This window comes from Maniola jurtina, chromosome 22 (genome assembly GCF_905333055.1).
Source record: "Maniola jurtina chromosome 22, ilManJurt1.1, whole genome shotgun sequence".
Classification (NCBI taxonomy): domain Eukaryota; kingdom Metazoa; phylum Arthropoda; class Insecta; order Lepidoptera; family Nymphalidae; genus Maniola; species Maniola jurtina.
The window spans coordinates 9,135,119-9,156,947 of record NC_060050.1 but is presented as its reverse complement, the minus strand read 5'-3'; the positions used below and the strand labels follow the sequence as shown (position 1 = coordinate 9,156,947).

The 21,829-nt window shown below is 38.1% G+C and overlaps 1 protein-coding gene across 2 annotated transcripts in view; it reads right to left on the bottom strand.

Moving 5' to 3' along the window:
• Window positions 1–1,932: 1,932 nt before the first annotated feature.
• The window catches only part of LOC123876990 (synaptic vesicle glycoprotein 2B-like), a 58,546-nt gene continuing 38,649 nt past the window's right edge, over window positions 1,933–21,829 (bottom strand). The window contains exons 4-10 of one of the 2 annotated variants that reach the window (XM_045923464.1): window positions 10,996–11,177; window positions 8,820–9,004; window positions 7,009–7,172; window positions 6,128–6,305; window positions 3,859–4,133; window positions 2,833–2,960; window positions 1,933–2,197 (exon numbers count right to left, since the gene is read on the bottom strand). In XM_045923464.1, coding sequence (XP_045779420.1) covers window positions 2,130–2,197; window positions 2,833–2,960; window positions 3,859–4,133; window positions 6,128–6,305; window positions 7,009–7,172; window positions 8,820–9,004; window positions 10,996–11,177 — 1,180 coding nt within the window. In that variant the 3' untranslated portion in view covers window positions 1,933–2,129. The remainder of the gene's footprint in view (window positions 2,198–2,832; window positions 2,961–3,858; window positions 4,134–6,127; window positions 6,306–7,008; window positions 7,173–8,819; window positions 9,005–10,995; window positions 11,178–21,829) is intronic. The other variant, XM_045923465.1, reaches the window with a different exon arrangement.

Below are 21,829 nucleotides of genomic sequence, written 5' to 3'. Positions count from 1 at the left end.
TTCTTACCCTAGCGTGTGGGTTGGCATTGTTTAGAGCTCATTGAGAAGAATACGATTTTTTTTAATTCTCAAAAAATAAGGAAATGCTTCCCGCCCCCATTTCCTTATTATCGCCAAAACTGTCAGTTTTAGGCCATTTTTGTGACGGGGGCTATGTCAAAAACTAAACTACTTAGGAATATGAAAATTCTGTATATTATGTACCATATTATACTGTATTATTTATAAAATATTTACTTTGTAGGCCAGTGATCTTAGGGGGCCACCCCTGCAGGCTACGATCAAACCAAACGAACATTTTTTGGGGGTTTCTTTCACGGTTTATTGTGATGTTCTAGCTCGGAAAAGAAATCAGTATTTCATACCCCCAAAATAATATGATGTACATAATTATGTACGGAACTCTACAAGAGTGAGGCCGACTCGCACTTGACCAGTTTTTTTCCTTATCTTAGTATGCAGGTAGGTATGGTTAGACGCAAACCAGCGAAGCATCATGTAGCATAGAGCAGAATATCAAACTCAGGTCATCAAACATAATATCTGTACACTCTAGATGCAATCGAACCTGATACAGCAATAAACCTCAATTAATATCTACACGTTCAGTTTCACTACACACCGTTTGATTGCTCCAATGTGGACTCAGTGAGTTGAATAGACCAGGAGAAGCTAATATCAAATCTGACTCCCACAACGCGCTCTTTCAGTAATGATCACAGATATCTCTTTGCGCGTTTTATCGCCTTTATAATGGAGAGTGCTCTGAAGAGCTGTTTGGCCTCATTCCACCCTCCTGTTTCTACAACCGCACCGCACCCCACCGTAAGCAATTTCACCCTCACCACCTGGGCCACTGGTGCACTTCGACCGCCTGTCGTGCCAGATCTTTTTCCACGCACATTCAAACTGTGGAATCAACTCCCATCGGCGGTGTTCCCACTAGATTACAACATATAACATAATCTGGCAGATAGGTAGGTCTATTAGCGCAAGTAAAAATGAATTTGTGGTTACAATACAAAAAAAAAATTAAAATCTGTTCATGAACAAATAATTCGTATTTTCAATTTTCAAAGTAAGAACTATACCAAGTGGGATCATAAATATTATGAAAGGGCTTTGACCTTTATATTCTAAAACAGATTTTTATTTATTTTATGCATAATATTTTTTATTTTTATTAAAAAAAAAGATGGGTACGACAACAGTGTAATGGCTGGGGTCTGAACTGCCATATCCGAGTACGGGACCTTCCTTAAACTTATTTATTTTTTGTGGGAAGGTTATTTTTATGGATTGAAAGGCATTATAGATAGTACTACTAAAAATTTAATCATATAAACAATTTCTCTACTGAGTAGTTTTTCCATGAAAAAATGATGGATTTTATCATACAATACATTTTTTGTTTTTGACAATACAAGATTTAATTACTACTTATATTGAATTTGTCTTACAAAGCTAGTGGAAATAACTAAGATAAGTTACTAATTTGCTAAAAACCATTGCACCCTGTATCACAGCAATAATTTCGAAAAATCTAAAGGTACTTACTTAGCGTGATCAATTTTATTTTTGGCAAATTGACACGAAAGTAAAAAATATTTTAGATCTAATCTTTCAATCAGCATATTAATAGAGTGAACTAGAGTGAGGGAACTCTCGGTTCGATCCTGAATCAACATTAGGCTATGGTGACATAAAATCAAAGAATAACTAAAAATTTAAAAAACCCCCGACACAAAAACCTCTATAAGAAAACTAGGAAAGAGCTGATAACTTTTAAATGGCTGAACCGATTTTCTTCGATTATAGCTAAGAACACTCTCAATCAAGCCACCGTACAAACAAAAAAAAAACAAAATTAAAATCGGTTCATTCGTATAGGAGCTACGATGCCACGGACAGATACACAGATACACACGTCTAACTTATAATACCTCTCTTTTTAGGTCGGGGGTTAAAAATAGGGCTACTTCAAGGCTACCTGCGTCAAATTTTGACGCCTGCCAGTAACGACGAAGCCTCGACGTTTTGTTAGACCCTGTCATGAACTGTGAAAGTAAAAAGTATTTTAATCTCTCACAGCTTATATAATCTAATTAAGTATATTTGTACAAAATATTTCACTTGTCGCCGCCTGTCGCTTTGTTTTTGTTTACATCTGGTAGAAAGTAAACTAGTCCCGCCAGACCTGTAAACAAAGGTAAATTATGTAAATTACACTTTTTAATACATTCTTAGTTCCATATCTGTTCCATAATGCCAGAGATAGATGTTATATAGCTCTACAAACGTAACAGAAACTATTGGATATTGGATTGGTTATTGGAAAGAGATAAACTTGAAAACTAAAACCCGACTGCGATCGTCTTAAGAAACGCTGAAATATTATAGTAAAATTGTTTTCTGTCGCTTGGTATATTTTAATGTTTTAGTATATTTATATTTATGAACTCAGGAATTTCTCTTCTTTCATTTGACACCCCACTCGATACAATAGCAAAAAAAAATTGGGAGACCCCCACTTTTTTCATGTAACATCCGTTAGGTCAATTTTTTCGTATAAAATGTAGCCTATGTCACCCGGAATTTTACGTCGAATGAATTGACACCTCATTCATCAAAATCGGCCCAGTAGTTTAGGCGCTACGGTAGAACCCATAGAATCTGGATACAAATATACACACATACATACACATATACACATACATACATACATTACATAGACTGCTAAAATGATAACCCTGCCTTTTGGCTTTGCCGTAGTCGGGTAAAAAACATGAAAAGCAGATTTTTTGCTATTTAAAAATTAGTGGGGTATATTACCGACTGCAATAAACGAGGTTGTAATGAATGGCGCCATACACCCCATGCTCAATAGAATTGGAAATATGATATTTCCAGAGAGCGATCCAATCCGTCCAACCATGATTATGATTGAAACTGCCAAAGCTCTGAAAATAAAATTCAAAGTAAGTAAAATATTTCATTTGAAATATTTGCTATTAAATATATTGAAATAGCAGCTCAAGCAATGCATTATTTCAGGCACTGCATTTCAGCGAATGATATCATCGCTCAGTTCGGGAACATGAGTATCCATACAAATACTATGAATCCGAAAGTGTACGTCTGTCTGTTTGTTTTCATGGTTATCATTCGTTTGATCGATTTTGACGTTTGGTACAGAGACAGCATGCATCCCGGAAACGGACATAAGCTAGGTTCTTCTTATTCTGGAAAACAAAGAGTTCCCACTTCTTGCCCATAATCTAGGTCAACGGAAAGTATCCTATAGGTTATGGTTAAAGTGTATTTTTTTTAAAGAATAGTAGCCATGTTAATCATGACTAACATTCCACTTTCCCCTCCAACTAAGCGTTAAAGCTTGCCCTAGGAGTAGGTACGACAATAATGCTACGGATGGGGTTTGAACCGTTCTCGGGTTTCAGTCCGTTCCTATAACCGTTCAGCTATTGAGGCTGTAAAGGGGGCTTGACAGGTACACAGGCAAATAGACAAGTAAATAACGAAGAAAATGCCCCCATATAGAATTGTAATAAATGTTCCTTTTTCTCTTTGAGGATCAGAACGCTAAAAAGGAAATTTATACCTTTTATTAATTCGCTCCAGCAATGCGCAGGACTTCAATTGCTTTTATACATGGCATAATATTGTATATCAAATCTTTGAAAAGAGCAACCGCCGAGTTTCTTGCTGGTTCTTCTCGGTAGGAAAGGCATTCCGAACCAGTGGTAGATAGATGCTTTTGACGATTCAAAAGAACTTGTAAAAGTCTATTTGAATAAAAATATTTTGAATTTTGAATTTTTGAATTTTATAATAGCTTACCTCGACGTTGTAGGAAACACTCTAACAAACATATTCTGCTGTAAACTCAAAGAAGTTTGCAGTAGTCCACAGGTGCCAGACATCAAAATAGCTATCTGTATAGACTGATTAGTCCAGTACAGTGAAGCGGAGCATAAGGCACACAGTATTAGGATGACGAACATAAGAATTTTCTGGCCTATGTACTCCACTATGAAAGCACTGATAACTACAAATACTAGTGAGACAAATCCCAATATGATACCGTTTAGGTAGGTTTGGCTGCCGCTCAATTTCTGAAACAAATAAGTGAAAATATTAATGAAAAACCGGCCAAGTGCGAGTCAGACTCGCGCACTGAGGGTTCCGTACTCGTGTATTATAATAAACTATTATACACAAAAATAAATAAAAATCTGTTTTAGAAGGTACAGGTAAAGCCCTTTCATATTGAAAATTGAAACACATTTAATTTTTTTTTAATGATGTAACCACAAATTCGCGGTTTTTGAATTTATTCCTGTTCTTGTGCTATAAGACCTACCTACCAGCCAAATTTCATGATTCTAGGTCAACGGGAAGTACCCTATAGGTTTCTTGACAGAGACGACGGACGGACGAACGGACGGACGGACAGACAGACAGAGGTACGGAACTCTAAAGAACTCTAAAAAACTTTAAAGGGAGACTCCCTTCTATGAGGTGGACAGGCGATATAAAACGAGTCAAACAATTTTTTTTTTGACTTGTTACTCGTCAGTTTTCCCCTCCAATTTTAATATGGGTACCTTCAAGTCAAATAGTGAATAGGTATCTTCTAAACAAGCACGCTCCATCTTAGGCTACATAATCACTTGCCAGCGGGTTTGATTGTAGCCAAGCGCTAGTCTATAAATTAAAAAAAATGCCGTAAGAAGCCGCTGGAATTACGGGGCGCAAGAGGGCTAACAAGAGATCTAGAAGAGAGATGTTGAAATTCCACTTTGCTTATTTCATTCATATTCAACACTAGCTGATGCCCGCAGCTTCGCCCGCGTGGATTGGTCAGATCCCCTGTAGCATCAGAATTGAGGAGTTGGACTCCAAATTTTTTATGAAACAATGTCGCAAAGTTCCTCTATCGATTAAAAAAGAAATGACGAAAATCGGTTCAGAAATCTCGGAGATTTCGGTGTACATAGGCAGAAAAACACAACTCCCTTTTTGAAAGTCGGTTAAAAAAGTAGCCTATGTTACTCCCTGGTCAATTCTCTACTTGTCTGTGAAAATCCTGTCAACATCGGTTCAGCCGTTCCCAAGATTAGCCTTTTCAAACAGACAGACAGACAGACAGACAAAAATTTTAAAAACGTGTGATTCAGTTATAGTATCGTTCAAATAACCATATGACCTTAATATGCGGTAGTTATTTAGAAATTACAGACAGACACTCCAATTTTATTTATTAGTATAGATAATACCTACTGGGAATGAACGAACCCCGACTGTAATTAGTAATTACTGATGGATAAATAAAGCAGTCTTTGTTGAACTCGATATTATCCAGTTCACTTCAAAAGTCCGTCAATATGGACTTTGCTCTTATAAATTAATAAATTAAGCCAACTGAGATAGGCCCCATAAAATTGTATACAATATATTTACCATGGCTATTTGACAATGACTATATATCATAGTCAAATGGCCTTGGTAATTATACGTATACAATACCTTCTGTTTTGCTCGCATTAGTCACAAAAAACTAAAAATGTTTATCTCGTACAAATAAATTTATCTATTACAAATAAATAAAATTTGTATCTCTGTCTGTGATTTCGAAATTTTATACGGGATGGGCGATAAGCATATTACAGAGAAAGAGCCTGTGAGGGCCAGACCTTCGTTATTTCATAAAAGTTGAAAGTTTCTCTGCGCATTGTCCCCAACACCGGGAAGAACGATCAGCGACTATGAAGTTTGGATCATGGTGGCTTTGGCAGATAACAGCTAACAAAGACGTATAAAATCTTTCGTCAAAGTATTATGTCTAATTTTCTCATATTTTCTTCGGAAAAGTATTAGCAATCGCGTCATGCATTGCCAGACACTTAGTAGGTACCATGACAACAGTGGTTTTATAAAATACTTTTACGGAAGATTTTATACGTCTTTGTTACTTGTTATCTGCCAAAGCCACCATGATCCAAACTTCATAGTCGCTGATCATTCCTCTCTGTAATGGGGGACAATGCGCTTTTATAAAATAGCAAAGGTCTGGCCCTCACGGGTTCTTAGTCAATAGTTTACCTACCGGCACACAAATACTCGCTTCAGTCATATTAGCTGGTACAACTTTGAGGTGCATTTCCTTCAATCCGTCCATATAATCATCTATCATGACGCAGAACTGGGCTGTCTCGCCGTGATTCTTGGTGTAGTTCTCTATAATTGTTGAGATCTGTGGATACCACAGTCTCAGAGATGTAAACCTGTAATAATAAAAAAAACCGATTAAGTCGGACTCGCACACCAAGGGTTCCGTACCTCAACGAAAAACGGAACCCTTATAGGATCACTTTGTTGTCTGTCTGTCTGTCAAGAAACCTATAGGGTAGGTACTTCCTGTTGACCTAGAATCATGAAATTTGGCAGGTAGGTAGGTCTTATAGCACAAGTACAGGAATAAATCTGAAAACCGCGAATTTGTGGTCACATCATTTAAAAAAAATTTAAATATGTTTCAATTTTCAAAGTAAGATAACTATAGCAAGTGGTGTATCATAATATGAAAGGGCTTCACCTGTACATTCTAAAACAGATTTTATTTATTTTTATGCATAATAGTTTTTGATTTATCGTGCAAAATGTCGGAAAAATACCCGAGTACGGAACCCTGAGTGCGGAGTTCAAAAGCGACCGAAATAGCTCATAGGATTAGCAAGCTGAAGTGGCAATGGGCAGGTCATGTCTGTCGCAGAAATGTTCTGGAGCGGAGACCGCGTATCGGTATGCGCAATGTGGGACGACCTCCAGCTCGTTGGACCGATGATCTGAAGAAGGTGGCGGGGAGCGGGTGGATGCGGAAGGCGGAGGACCGTGTTTGGTGGCGCGATCTTGGAAAGGCCTATGTCCAGCAATGAACACATACAGGCTGACAGAATGGAATAAAAATTATATAACAAAGGTACTCACACAATCAGTCCCGCAAAAGTAAGAAACGAGAACAGCAAAAGCCTATAAATTAAAGGTCTCCTGAAAAGTTCCTTCACTTCGATGAGGGCATTCACCAGCTGTTTTTTGAGACTTATCTCATCAGTTGGTTTAAGAGTGCCAGTAGACGTGTTGAACGATAAGATCTGTAAAGCATATAATTAACATACATAAATAAGGAGATAAGAGATGCGCTTATTTTTAACCCCCGACCCAAAAAGAGGGGTGTTATAAGTTTGACGTGTGTATCTGTGTGTCTGTGTATCTGTGTATCTGTCTGTGGCATCGTAGCGCCTAAACGAATGAACCGATTTTAATTTAGTTTTTTTTGTTTGAAAGGTGGCTTGATCGAGAGTGTTCTTAGCTATAATCCAAAAAAATTGGTTCAGCCGTTTAAGAGTTATCAGCTCTTTTCTAGTTTTCTTGTAGAAAAGAAGGTTACATAACCGTTAGGTTCATAATATTATGTCAATTGACAAATGTCAAGCTGTCGAGATGGACGTTGCCTAAATACATAATTATTTATTTGAAAATGATGTTTTGGAAAACTCAGATACTTTAGATCGTAGGCGCGGAATTTAGTCCAAGAAAATCAGTTCAGCCGTTTGAAAGTTATCAGGTATTTTCGGTCTTTTCTAGTTACTGTAACCTTCACTTGTCGGGGGTGTTATAAATTTTTAATTTACACTTGTATCATTTTGTTCAGAGGTCATAATACTTGTTATAGAAGTTCTAGATAAAATAGTTTCTATAATCTGCCGTAATACAAAAACTACAAGTCATGTATGGTACCTACGCGATAGGTTGAAATGGTCATCGGGGTATGAGGCGGGGGGATGCCCCGCATACCCGCACGTCTATTGAGCTCCCCCGTAGCGGGTTAGCGCGGGGGCCGTGCGGGTGTGCGGGGCGTCTCCTCGCCTCATAACCCGATTGCCATCTCAACCAGTCGCGTACTATAGGAACGAGTATATTATTACTAAGCCATGTTCTGAATTTAATTTTCTTATCAATACTATCCGTTAATGATAAAAAAGTAGGTGGACATTGGCTTCATTGGTTGCGACGTTTTATTTATTTTAACAATTAGTCTGTTAATTATTTATTATTTCACTTTATTTTTATTTGAGTTGCAACAGCTTTCTAATATAATAAACTAATTAATTTTAAAATAAAATAACTTAGAGCTAGTTAAAGGTTTTCACAGTTAGATACATTTATAAGATGAACATACTGACAAGAAAATTATATAACTAGATATAATTATAGGTTGATAATAATTTTATGACATGACGTCATATCGTCAATGTAGTTTAATGAATTTTTAATCTTTTTATATTTCTCGATAATGTAATATAAAAATTTGTATATTTGATATTAGTTATATAAAGTGCTAGGCTAATGCCCGCGACTTGGTTCGCATGAATTTAGGTGCTCAGAAATCCCGTGGGAACTGTTTGAATTTCCGGAATAAAAAGTAAACTAAACTAATGAACCGATTTTAATTTAGTTTTTTTTTGTTTGAAAGGTGGCTTGATCGAGAGTGTTCTTAGCTATAATCCAAGAAAATCGGTTCAGCCGTTTGAAAGTTATCAGCTCTTTTCTAGTTAGTGTAACCCTTGCTTGTCGGGGGTGTTATAAATTTTTACTTTACACTTGTTCACATTATTACTAGGTATTTTCAAAATAATATTTAAGTATAAATTGGTTATGATCACAAGATTTTCCACTTTTTTAGAAAATTCATTACTCAATAAAATAATCCGTTAAATAATTAAAAAGTAGGTACTTACAGGAAAAGAATCCCTGTCATTCCCAGTATTCGTACTGTATATGGTTTTAAGTACTTCCAAGGCCTCCTCTTCTCGGTTGTGGGACAAAAGAAACTTGGGACTCTCCGGTAAATAAGAGTACATCACTATCGCCATAAGACTCCATATCGAACAGATATATAGGTATACGTTCCATGAATGTAGTACTGGAAAATAAAAAAATATGAGTGGTCCGATTCTTTACTGTTTTTAGGGATCCGCAACTTAAAATTAAAAACGGAACCCTTATAGCATTACTTTGTTGTCTGTCTGTCGTGTCTGTCAAGAAAACCTATAGGTTACTTCCCGTTGACCTAGAATAATGAAATTTGGCAGGTAGGTGGGCCTTTGTGGTTACTTCACACGAAAAACAATGAAAATGTGTTTCAAAAGACCCGTGTCATGCACCTTAGGTCCTAGCACCTACATACATTAAATTAAAGTTTGTTTCGTCGACTACTTCCTAATTCCTTGTATCTAATCCCTGCCCCATCTCGCCCCGGGGTGTTTCCACGTAGGATTGCTCTGTCTAGGAGATAATTGCGATCCTTAACCATTATCACCTAATCGTGGGTTTTCTTGGGATAATAATGCGTTGGGCTCCCAAATACTTACGCATGCGACTCAATTAGGAGTTGATTTCGGTTAGGCCAAGGCTAATGACTATTTGCGTATCTGTGCAATATATCTATATTCATTAGAAAAAACTGGATTCTTTTATCTTTTTCTAATGGTCAAAATTGCAATATCTGAACGGAATCTGAGCTAAAGTAACGTTGTAAACTCCTAACCCATTAAGATACCGCTGTCTTGAATAGATTACAGTTACAAACCGCACCAGTAAGTAAATAATAAAATTATTATCATTTTGTTAACAGATAGAGTGAATGTGTTTTGAAAAGTTATCTCAAATGTCTCCGAGAAATAGGTACTACAATAATTATGGTTAGGTTATGAACAAACTTTTTAAATTACAAGTCAATACTCAACAGGTAATGGGCTCAAAAAATGTTACATGGCTACATTCGTCGTTCAAATTCAAATTCAAATTCAAATTATTTTTATTCAATTAGACTTTTACAAGTTCTTTTGAATCGTCAGAAGCATCTACCATCGTTGGTAAGGAGAGAGAGCAATGGAAGAAGTTGGAGGAGGTCTTTACCCAAGAAGAGGCCCATATCTCATAAATTTTTTTTTGTTATACCTATGCATATTTAAAGCAAACTCTTTACCTACTTATTAACAATACTAATAACTTAGCAGTATAAGAATATAAAAATAAATTTTTTTTTGTTATACCTATGCATATTTAAAGCAAACTCTTTACCTACTTATTAACAATACTAATAACTTAGCAGTATAAGAATACAAAAATATACTATAGTATATTTTTGTATTCTAATACAAAAATATACTATAGTATATTTTTGTATTCTAATACAGAAATATACTATAGTATATTTTTGTATTCTTATGTAGTTATAACTAACAAAACTAACATTTATTTTTGAAACGTAATGCATTATGGAGTATGGGAATAAATGGCTTTTAAAAAAATATATTTCTTTTATATTCGCCGCTAAGCGGTTGTGCCTCCGTTCTTCGGGAACGGCCTATGTCCAGCAGTGGACATCCGCAAGGTGAAATGGATAATGATATAAAATTGAGTAGGTATAAATTACAACTCTTATTTACGTATTCAGCGAGGGATGGAGGGAGCTACGCTTGGGGTTTCTCTATGTAAATCAGAAATGAGGTGATTCGTAGGAGAACTTCGCACGATGGACCGACGATATAAAGCGGCTGGCGGGAAGTGGCTGGATGAGGAAGGCTGAGGACCGGGTGTGGTGGCGCTCTATAGGGAAGGCCTATGTCCAACAGTGGACGTCCAGAGGCTGATGATGATGATGATGTAGGAGAAATAGAATAACATAGTTCTGCGAATCTGAAGTGGCAATGAGCAGGGCACATATTTCGAAAAATCGATGACCTTTGGGTCCCAAGGTACTAAAATGGCGATCTCTCACTGGACAGCGCAGCGTTGGATGATTCCCACTAGGTGGACAAACGATATCAAAAAGGGAGCCGCTGGAAACAGTGTGGAAGTGCTTACAAGAGACCTATGCCCAGCAGTGGGAGTATGATGATGGTAACTTACCAAAATACCCCTCCCATACAACCACATGAATGGGCAGAGGTAACGCCACCCAGGCGAGGAGTGCAGATACTATCAATGATGTGGACGTAAAACCCGCGTACGACAACAGTACTCTGTCTCTTGAACTGATCGGCGTAAACTCTGAGAGCATCGTCGATATAGCACTGAAGCTCAAACTTAATCTGAAAAAGATACACTGTTTATATAAATTTTAAATGTTACAATTTTTATCTAATTACTAGCTAATGACCGCGACTTCGTTCGTTCGGGTTTTTAAAATTCCCGTGGGAACTCATTGATTTTCCGTAATAAAAAGTAGCCTTTATGTTAATCCAATTCCATCCAGTTTTTACGTAAGACAAATAAACATCCATACATCCATCCATTCATCCATACAAACTTTCGCGTTTATAATATAAAGTAGCACTGTACAAATCATACCCGCGTGAAATAGTCCCATAAGAATCCTGCCTGCGTTTTTGTGTTTAAATTTAGGGCTGTCCGTCACGGCACACGGATTGGTAAACAACGGCATTTTCTTAGTGAGAGTACATTTTTAAGAGGGCTCTCTCCGTCACTCGTTTCCACTCGTTTCATACAATCGTAGTTCCAATTTCATTTGAATATTAAGCAACCAAAGTCCATGAAATTTTGCACATATATTCCAGAAACTAATATCTATGTCTGTGGTTTTCCAGATTTCTGTTAAAATATTCGGTTTCAAAGTTACGCGGTCTTAAAATTTTCATACAAATCTTTGAGCCCCTGTAATTTTAAAACTACATATTTTTAGAAAAATCTAAAACACCACAGACACAGATATTAGTTTCTAGAATATGTCTGCAAAATTTCATGGACTTTGGTTGCTTAACATTCAAATGAAATTGGAACTACGATTGTATGAAACGAGTGGAAACGAGTGACGGATGTTAAATATTGGGACGGGAAGGCACTAGGGATATTCAAATGATAAAACAAGGAACACCTACTTGATCTCCAGCGCTGATCTTGCATGGATGCACTAGGATTTCAGACTTTTTCTTCAGTATTTGCAGTCACAACTCACTACACTCACAAAACACATGCTGGCCAGCTTGATTGTTTGATTCGGGTATTTCGGTCACATGTTAGTCCAAAAACTTTAACTTTTTCGAGCAGCGCACGTACGCGTTCTAGCAGAAATCGCCATCTTGCCTATCGTCCGGTTGCGTTTCATTTTACGCGCGTCTATTTGGCGGGAAAGTTTGAAAGGGGGGCAGGAGATAGAATATAGCTTATATATAAAAGATAAGTGATATATTAAATAATAAACATAAAAGAACCTGATAACTTGGTAACAAAAACTAAACATTCTCCCCCCGAGAAAGGCTAAAAGCCTTTATCCCTTAAACATTGTATTAATTTAAAGGAAGCCGACACAGTTTGACAACAGGTCGGACCAAAGAACCAGTGGACGTTAATAATTTTACCACTCTAACTACCCCATCTCTCCCAGGTAGCAGCTCGTTAATTCTAGCAAGCCTCCATTTAAGTGGCGGCAAATTCTCGTCCTTAATTAAGACTAACTCTCCAACGGTAGGAGGGTCAGTAGTGGCAGTCCACTTGTTTCGCATTTGAAGGGTGTGGAGATACTGCTCACTCCACTTAAGCCAAAACCGCTGGGACATTGCCGTAACCAACTGATAGCGGTTTAACCGAGAGTCCGGAATATGATGCCAATCATACTCGGGAACTGCCAAAAGCGGCCTGCCGATAATAAAATGAGCCGGAGTCAAAGCTTCGAACTGATCCGGGTCTTGAGATAAAGGGCATAAAGGCCTGGAGTTCAGCACAGCCTCAATTCTGACCACCAAAGTTACAAATTCCTAATGCGTTAAGGTTTGATCTCCCACAACCCTTTTTAGTAAGGTCTTAGCCGACTTAACAGCGCTTTCGAAAAGCCCGCCAAAATGCGAAGACGCGGGAGGATTGAACTGCCAAATGACTCCCAATTGGCCAGCTTGATGGGTCAAATTATCTTGCACTTCCTGAGCCCGCAAGAACCGCTGTACCTCATCCAAATGACGGCTGCTTCCAACGTAATTTCCCCCACCGTCTGATCTTATCCGAAAAGGTAAACCGCGCCTCGCCGAAAACCGGGAGAAAGCCGCTAAAAATCCTTCCGTCGATAAATCTCCAACCACTTCCAAATGTACGGCCTTTGTAGCAGAGCAGACAAATACGCACAAATACTCTTTTAAGACCTTGGCTTTTCGTAAACGAGAAGATTTGATTGCGAACGGACCCGCAAAATCCGTTTGCACCGTATGAAACAACCCAGTGGCATTTATCCGGTCAGCTGGTAAGTCAGACATAAAAGGCTCGTCTGGCTTGGCTTTAGTCCTAAAACACTTTACACACTTAAACAACTGGCTTCGAATAGCCTGCCGAGCGGAAATGACCCAAAATTGTTTTTGTAGGATTGCCTGAAGGGCAGTTGCTCCCACATGGCAACATCGCTCATGATGATGCACAATTATCAAGGATGTTAGGACATGAGACTTGGGCAAAAGCACCGGATGTTTAGCCTCGAAAGGTAAACTAGATCGTTCAAGTCGACCTCCCACCCGAAGTAGTCCTGACTCATCAATAAAAGGGTTCCATTGAATTCCTAGGATTTTCACATAACCAGGACCGTCCGTGTCAAATAAGTGGGGTTTCTCTCTATGATCTGAGGGAATATTCTCCAAGAGATGTTCGTCGTTTGACATCCATTTGCGCAGTTCAAATCCGCCCAAGGACAGCAGGTGAATTATGTCCTTTTTTAACCGTTGAGCTTCGGCTAAAGTAGGAGCTCCACTTAAAATATCATCCATATACACGGATGTTTGAAGCACCCGAGCTGCCTCTGCTAATCCGGAAGCATCCATCTCGCCTTGGTCAGACTCGCCTTTAGGCGCACGTGACTCATCCTCCGCGAGCTGGCGTAGAGTTCTTATAGCTAGATACGGACTACATTTCATACCATAAGTAACCGTTGTTAAGGCAAACAATTGCAAAGGTAGCTTCGGTGATTCCCTCCAAAATATTAATTGGTACCTTTGATCTTCCCGTTGAATCTCAATCATACGGTACATCATCCGGATGTCCGTAGAAAACGCAATTTTGTGGAGCCGAAACCGACAGATAACCTGCATAACGTCATGCTGTAATTTAGGACCAGCATGAAGGCAATCGTTCAGAGAAACCCCCGTTGATGTAGGACAGCTGGCGTCAAACACCACTCGAATTTTCTCCGATCCCGCTTTAAATATCCCATGATGAGGAATTACATAATGAGATGCTTCAAGATCTCCACTGAAAGGAACCATGTGCCCCAACTGCTGGTACTCCCGCATGAAGTCCACGTATTTGCTGCTTAACCCCGGATTCGCCTGGAGCCGCTTCTCCAAAGCGTGAAACCGTCTACGTGCTTGGTTTTGAGAGTCCCCCAACTCAGGATGATCCGCTAGAAACGGTAGCCGCAGTGCGTATCGTCCTGTTGCATCCCGTTGGTGGGTCTGTTCAAAGTGAACTTCACATGGCTCTTCTTTCGGATCCTTCATCTTGACAGGCACCTCCTCCACCTCCCAAAATTTCTCCAATATAGCATCCGTGTTAGCAAAATAAACTTGTACCGAGGATTTAGATTCCCTATTAATTTGACATGCCCCCTGTAAAATATAACCAAATATGGTATTCATGGCCCATGGCAGCCCCTCAGGTCGGATAATCTCTCCACCCAGAAAAATGTCCCCCAGGAGATCCGCCCCAATGAGCATGTCAATTTTGGCGCTTTTATAAAATTGATCATCAGCCAAATGCAGCCCCGGATAGCAATCTACCAACTGACTGGGTAGTGACCAACTAGGCAGATCATCCGCTACCTTATTCAATACCAAAGCGGTTGTCACCAACACGGGGTTATCAACGTGACGTGGGGTAATCCTGACTGTAACACAGCCCTTATACCCGGATAACAGGTTTCCCCCTACCCCCCGTACGTCGACAGACCCCGACTTTTGAACCCTCAATCCCAACCGGGATATACATTTTTCCGAAATAAAGGTACTTTGACTACCGCTATCCAACAAAGCACGGACTTCATGATAATTTCCATATTTGTCCAAAATATGCACCACAGCTGTAGACAATAAAACCGTACGCCGAGTACCTACAGCTGCTGAATGCAAAACATTAACCGCATCCGACTTTCCCTCATTTGGTGAACCCAATTTAGAACCCCCCGTACCCGGTGGAGCCGAACCAGAGCCAGTAGAGCCGCTCCCTACCGACCCCTCATCCAAATGAAGCAAAGAATGATGTTTCCGAGAATTACAGGTCCCGCAAGATAATTTGACCTTACATTCATTAATATGATGCCGATGGAAACACCGAAAACACAACCGTTTTTCAATAATAAAGTTTTTCCGTGCTGCTACATTCAGGTTATTAAATTTCTCACAGTGATTTAAATAATGAACCCCGTTACATAGAATACACTGAATCGATTGTTTTTGCGTTTGGTTTCTTGAATAAGCCACGTGCACTTTATGCTGCTGAGTAGAATTTGTTGAGCTGGTACCCCTTGAACTTGAATTAGTAGTCTCTAGAATTTGAACCTCCTTGGTTAAAAAAGTGATTAAATTTTCAAAGGTTGGCAACCCCTGGCCTCCCCCAAATTTATCTTCAAATTGACGCTTAAGCGTAATGTCTAATTTGTTTAAGTTAATATACAACAGCAAATAGGACCATTCTTCCGTCGGAAACTTTAACTTCTGCAATCCTTTGCTAGTCTCCATCAACACATTTAAAAACGATTTTAAAGAACCCAAATTTTTTGTTGCCGGAGACGCCGACATCATAGTGTGAAGTAATTTATCGGCCTGCAACCTTGGGTTGCCATACCTTGACTTTAAAATATCCAGCACAACCGGATAATTTTCCCCGGTAATTGACAAATGTTGTACCAAACTCTTCGCCTCTCCACTCAGAGCCCCGCACAAATAATAGATTTTTTGTGTGCTAGACAACTGATTATCATTTCCTACCATCGCTAAGAACAAATCCATAAAATACTCATATTCCTCTATCTTACCACTAAAGCTTGGAATTTGCACCTTAGGTAGTAACAGATTCGGTTTATACGAATGACTTGCTGAACCATCGCTTTTACTTGCAGTCGCCTTTGGCAGTTCCGAGTCCTCAAAAAGTTCGGCATATTTCGCCTTAGATGTATAATAAGAATTACTAATTTCTTTGAACACTAACATGTGTTTTCCCTGATCAAACTCCGGTCCCGATTCCGCTGCCAATTGGACATGCAATTCCTGAAAATCCTCAAATAGTTTTTCCAAATCGGCACATCTAGCTTTAAACAAAAGCTTATTCTCATTTGAAGCCAACACCACCTGAGAGAGAGAGCGTATTGTCTCAAAATTAGAAACGGTCATATCATAACGCACTTTAGTCATTAACTTTTTCCCACCCATGGTTAAAGTTTAATAATTAATTACCTTAATATTTTAAGACTAAAGCAACCCTAATTAACCAATCAAATCACCAATGATTAGTTCCAATATTAATAAAACCCAAGAAAATTTTCCAAAATTAGCTTAGTGTGTAACCGCCCTTATTTTCAAGAATTGAAAATACCTAATAAGGAAAACCACAAACTACCATTATAGGGAAACATGCGTCCCACACATAAACTATAATTTGCAATACACCTGCACTAATGTGAAGCAACCCTTATTTCCAACGAAATACCTAATAGGTGAAATCCGAACCTAAACCTATTAGGGAAAAAGCTTCTAAAAAATAATCCCAAAATCTTGAATAGATTTGGCTAGTGTGGAGCAGTCCTTATTTCCAAAGAAATACCTAATAGGTGAAACCGATCCTAAACCTATTAGGGAAAGTGCTCCTACAATAATTCCAAAACCTTGAATAAATCTGGCTAGTGTGGAGCGGCCCTTATTTCCAAAGAAATATCTAATAAGCGAAATTCCGACCAAAGCTTATTAGAGAAAAAATGCTTCCAACAACTAAACCAAACTTTTTAATAAACGCGCACTAGAGTGCCGTGACCCTTAATTCCCAAGAAATTCCTAATAAGCCAAAACATACCCTTAACTTATTAGGGAAAAATGAATCCGAAAAATAATAACCAAAGCTTTTAATACGGCCGTGTGTAGTAACCCTTAATTCCAACTTGAACAGCTAAATTCCTAGAACACGCGCTCGCCCCACGCGAATGACGCAATCCGATTCCCAACATAGAAATTTAACCATATATAGCCCTACGCCAAATTCGTTTCGTAGAAACGAACGAAAGCATGCTTAGCTTTTGTTACACAATTTTAAGTTCTAACAAGAGCGTCACACGGTGCTATTTTAAATGTAGATATATATCGTATTATATACTACAACTATTTAAATAAGGGATTTATTATATACTACACTCGATATAATACACATATATCGTAATAAACATGGCTTGTAGAGTGTATTTTCGTGAACTTTACCCCGATTGACCCAAGTTATTCCCGTGTGACGATATGCAACCCCATAGGAACTACCAGTTTTATATACACCGAAAATTCGATGCATTCGCGAACGAAGGACCAAATGTTAAATATTGGGACGGGAAGGCACTAGGGATATTCAAATGATAAAACAAGGAACACCTACTTGATCTCCAGCGCTGATCTTGCATGGATGCACTAGGATTTCAGACTTTTTCTTCAGTATTTGCAGTCACAACTCACTACACTCACAAAACACATGCTGGCCAGCTTGATTGTTTGATTCGGGTATTTCGGTCACATGTTAGTCCAAAAACTTTAACTTTTTCGAGCAGCGCACGTACGCGTTCTAGCAGAAATCGCCATCTTGCCTATCGTCCGGTTGCGTTTCATTTTACGCGCGTCTATTTGGCGGGAAAGTTTGAAAGGGGGGCAGGAGATAGAATATAGCTTATATATAAAAGATAAGTGATATATTAAATAATAAACATAAAAGAACCTGATAACTTGGTAACAAAAACTAAACAACGGAGAGAGCCCTGTTAACCCCCGACCCAAAAAGAGGGGTGTTATAAGTTCGACATGTGTATCTGTGTATCTGTCTGTGGCATCGTAGCTCCTAAACTAATGAACCGATTTTAATTTAGTTTTTTTTTGTTTGAAAGGTAAGTGACCGATAGTGTTCTTAGCTATAATCCAAGAAAATCGGTTCAGCTGTTTGAAAGTTATCAGCTCTTTTCTAGCTACTGTAACCTTCACTTGTCGGGGGTGTTATAAACTTTTAATTTACACTTGTTACAATCCATGTTCCCTCGGATGGATTCCTTGAATGGCCAGACTAATATGCTGACCGAGGTAACTGCCAGACCTCCACCCGTGGCCTCCACGAGACGAGATGACAGGTCCTTACAAAAGGATCTGTCATCCTCGCTCCACGAATCCATAGTCTCCACCCCAAAAGGCACAAATATGAAATTATTTTCTATATTTTCATATTTTTATAATTAAAAGTAGGTATATAATTTTAAACTGAAATAAACATTTATTTTAACAATTATTTTTTAACAATTTTTTAACAATTATTCGATTGCTTATTGGCAAGATAGTATTGGCAATAAGTTATTGCTAATACTATCTTGTTTGTACATTTTTTTCTCCCTTGGTGTTTGATGATGATAAACTGACATGATGCAACCCCTTATCAACTACTCAAATATCAGCTTCTGAGTCGCCAAGATAATGTATATTTGATTAAGGATTAGAGTAAGTATAATTAAGACCTATTTTTTATACAGATACAAGTAAGCCCTTGACTGCAATCTCACCTGGTGGTAAGTGATGATGCAGTCTAAGATGAAAGCGGCAGTTTTCATTAAACCCACACATTTTGGTTTGGTCACCCCCTTTGGTTGCTACATGGCATCGTTTCATAACGCTAAATCGATTGGCGGTACAGCTTTGTCGGTAGGATGGTAACTAGCTACGGCCGAAGCCTCCCATTAGAGCAGACCACAGATTTAGAAATTATAGCAGTTGGCATTAAAACTTATTGTCATTGATTATGTAATTTTCCTTGTTTTATTTATTTTTATGCATTTAAATAGGTGTTTTTAATATTCTAAGTCAAACTATAGTTTATTCATCACATACCTACCTACCTACAAATCGATCTTTGCATAACTACCTATTTATATCTGTCAAAACCTTGCTCGCAAAGATTCGCAACCCGTTTATTTGCTTATACAATTAAGAGGGGTCTCTCCGTCACTCGCTTCATACAAACGTAGTTCCAATTTCATTTGAATATCAAGCAACCAAAGTCCATGAAATTTTGCAGACATATTCTAGAAACTAATATCTATGCCTGTGGTTTTCCAGATTTCTGCTAAAATATTCGGTTTCAAAGTTACGCGGTCTTAAAAATTCACATACAAATCTTTGAGCCCCTGTTATTTCAAAAATACATATTTTTAGAAAAATCCAAAACACCACAGACACATATATTAGTTTCTAGAATATGTCTGCAAAATTTCATGGACTTTAGTTGCTTAATATTCAAATGAAATTGGAACTACGATTGTATGAAGCGAGTGACGAAGAGAGCCCTGTTAATAACAAAAAATTTGCATTTATTCTCCATAAAATAAACATGTTTGATAAATGACACATTATTGGCAAACAATTTTAATGTGTTTCATTTAAATATAGTCGCACTAAATGATTAATATTTATGTATTGGGACTGTATTTTAAATACAGTTAAAAAAAATTATCGACGCAACATAGTTTTGCCTATAAATAGCCTAGCTTAAAACAAAATTCCTGTATTTCCAGTCTTATTTCATTTTACTTTAGACAGCTTTACAACAGACACAGCTTTAGCTAGTTTAATAAACTAATTATTGATACTATCTATGTATTTGATTTTCCAGTATGGGCCACTATACACATGGAAAATGACGTCGATCCTTTGCTACGTTGCAGCATGATTGAGGGACAAACTTTTGCATTCATAATAAGACAAGTGAGTCTGTTGCTATATTGTATCGTTGGCTTATCAGTAAATAAATACATAATATAAATAGCAAGAGACCTGATGGATTGGCGCTGGAAACAGGGACCGGCCTTAAGGGGCATGAGACGGGCCTGCCCGCAAATAAATCGATACTAGAATTAATTTTTTAAACTGGACCCTTTCAAGTACTTAAAGATTTTTATATAAACCTGTGAGGATGATACTGCCATTGTCGCAATTAAAATACCATAAGCCTCGTTGTCGTATTAGTTTACAAATTGCGAGAAACCAAATTAAATTTGAATTTCGCGGGCAGGCCCGTCGCTTCAACCTTAATGTGGACGCAACGTGTGTTGACACATCGGCCCCATGCCATATCAGGGAGGCAGCATCAAGACCAAGATCTACAACAGAAAAGGCTGAAAGCGATAGGGGGCGCAAGTACTATGCCTCTCTTATCGAGAGTTCCATTTTTGTTCCATTTTCCATGGACACCTGGAGCCATATTTTTTACGAGACATTTTACCGTGGTTAAAATAGCCTCATCTGGTGTCAGAAGGTCCCGCTCATCCTTTTCGCAAAGGATCAGCCTGGCTGTCAAGCACTTCAACGCAGCCAGTATTCTTGGCGGCATTCTTCGCGGGCATATTATTTCGTCGTATATTGTGACGTTATTCGTAGGATACAACGATTTGGACAGTATTTAGATAAGGCTAATAGACTACAGGCCCATGTTTAAAAATGGGTGGGTCATATGAACCACCAGGTGACGTATACAGGACGATATAAGAGCATAAAATAATAAGTTTCAGCACTATGCCGTCACTTGTAAGCTGTCCAACAGAGTGCTGGTGAGAATTGAAAAGTGCAGGTAGAGTGAGTACATTTTGGTCATATATTTTTGTACGGCATTTTTACCATCGATAGATCCATGAAAAATAATAAGAAAGCGCGCAGTGCCGTAAAAAAATGGTGCGCCACAAAGTCAGTAAATGTTTTGATTTTTTGACAATTTCCGGGGTAAATTTGGTCATTTAATTCTGTACGGCACTAGTTTCATACTGTTTCAATACAGCCTCTAATCCATTATTCCGAAACGCCGTACAAAAATCATGCGACAAGGGGAAAAAATTGAGGGTAGCAACCCCCTCTCTTTCCATGGTCCGGGGGGTGATTTGAGAAAGTACGGCTTTGGTTCCAAAACATTATCTAGCACTCAAAAGTACTATTAAAAATAATGCCGTAAAAAAATTAGTGTTCATTTGAATGTGTATCAATAATTATCTTAATTTCATGGTATACTTAATTTTTAAAGCTGTAAAATCATTTGACTCTGTACGGCAACTTTTTTTTTAACATGATAGTGTAAAATACTATTGTTATATAGTATTGCCGTTCAAAAGAAACTGTTCTAAAAAAAATTATAGATAAATACAAAAACTGAAATTTTTCAAATTATTGCAAAAGTTTAAATATTCATAGATTAATAAAATATAGCAATTTTCTACGCTTTTCCCTTGTTTTAAATAGTATTAAGATAAATAAATTAGGAAAAAATTATGCCGTACATTTTAATGCAGACCATATCTTTTAGGCTGATGAAAATGACGCTACCATTTTAAGGGTAGTACTTTATGGCCATCTGATACTGTACGGCATTAACATATTTTTGAAGAGAACAATTGATAATATGATAAAATCACTATGCCGTCTAACTGAAGTGAACGGGTGTGTATATAATATCCACATCCCCTACAAACCTTTGGACCAACGAA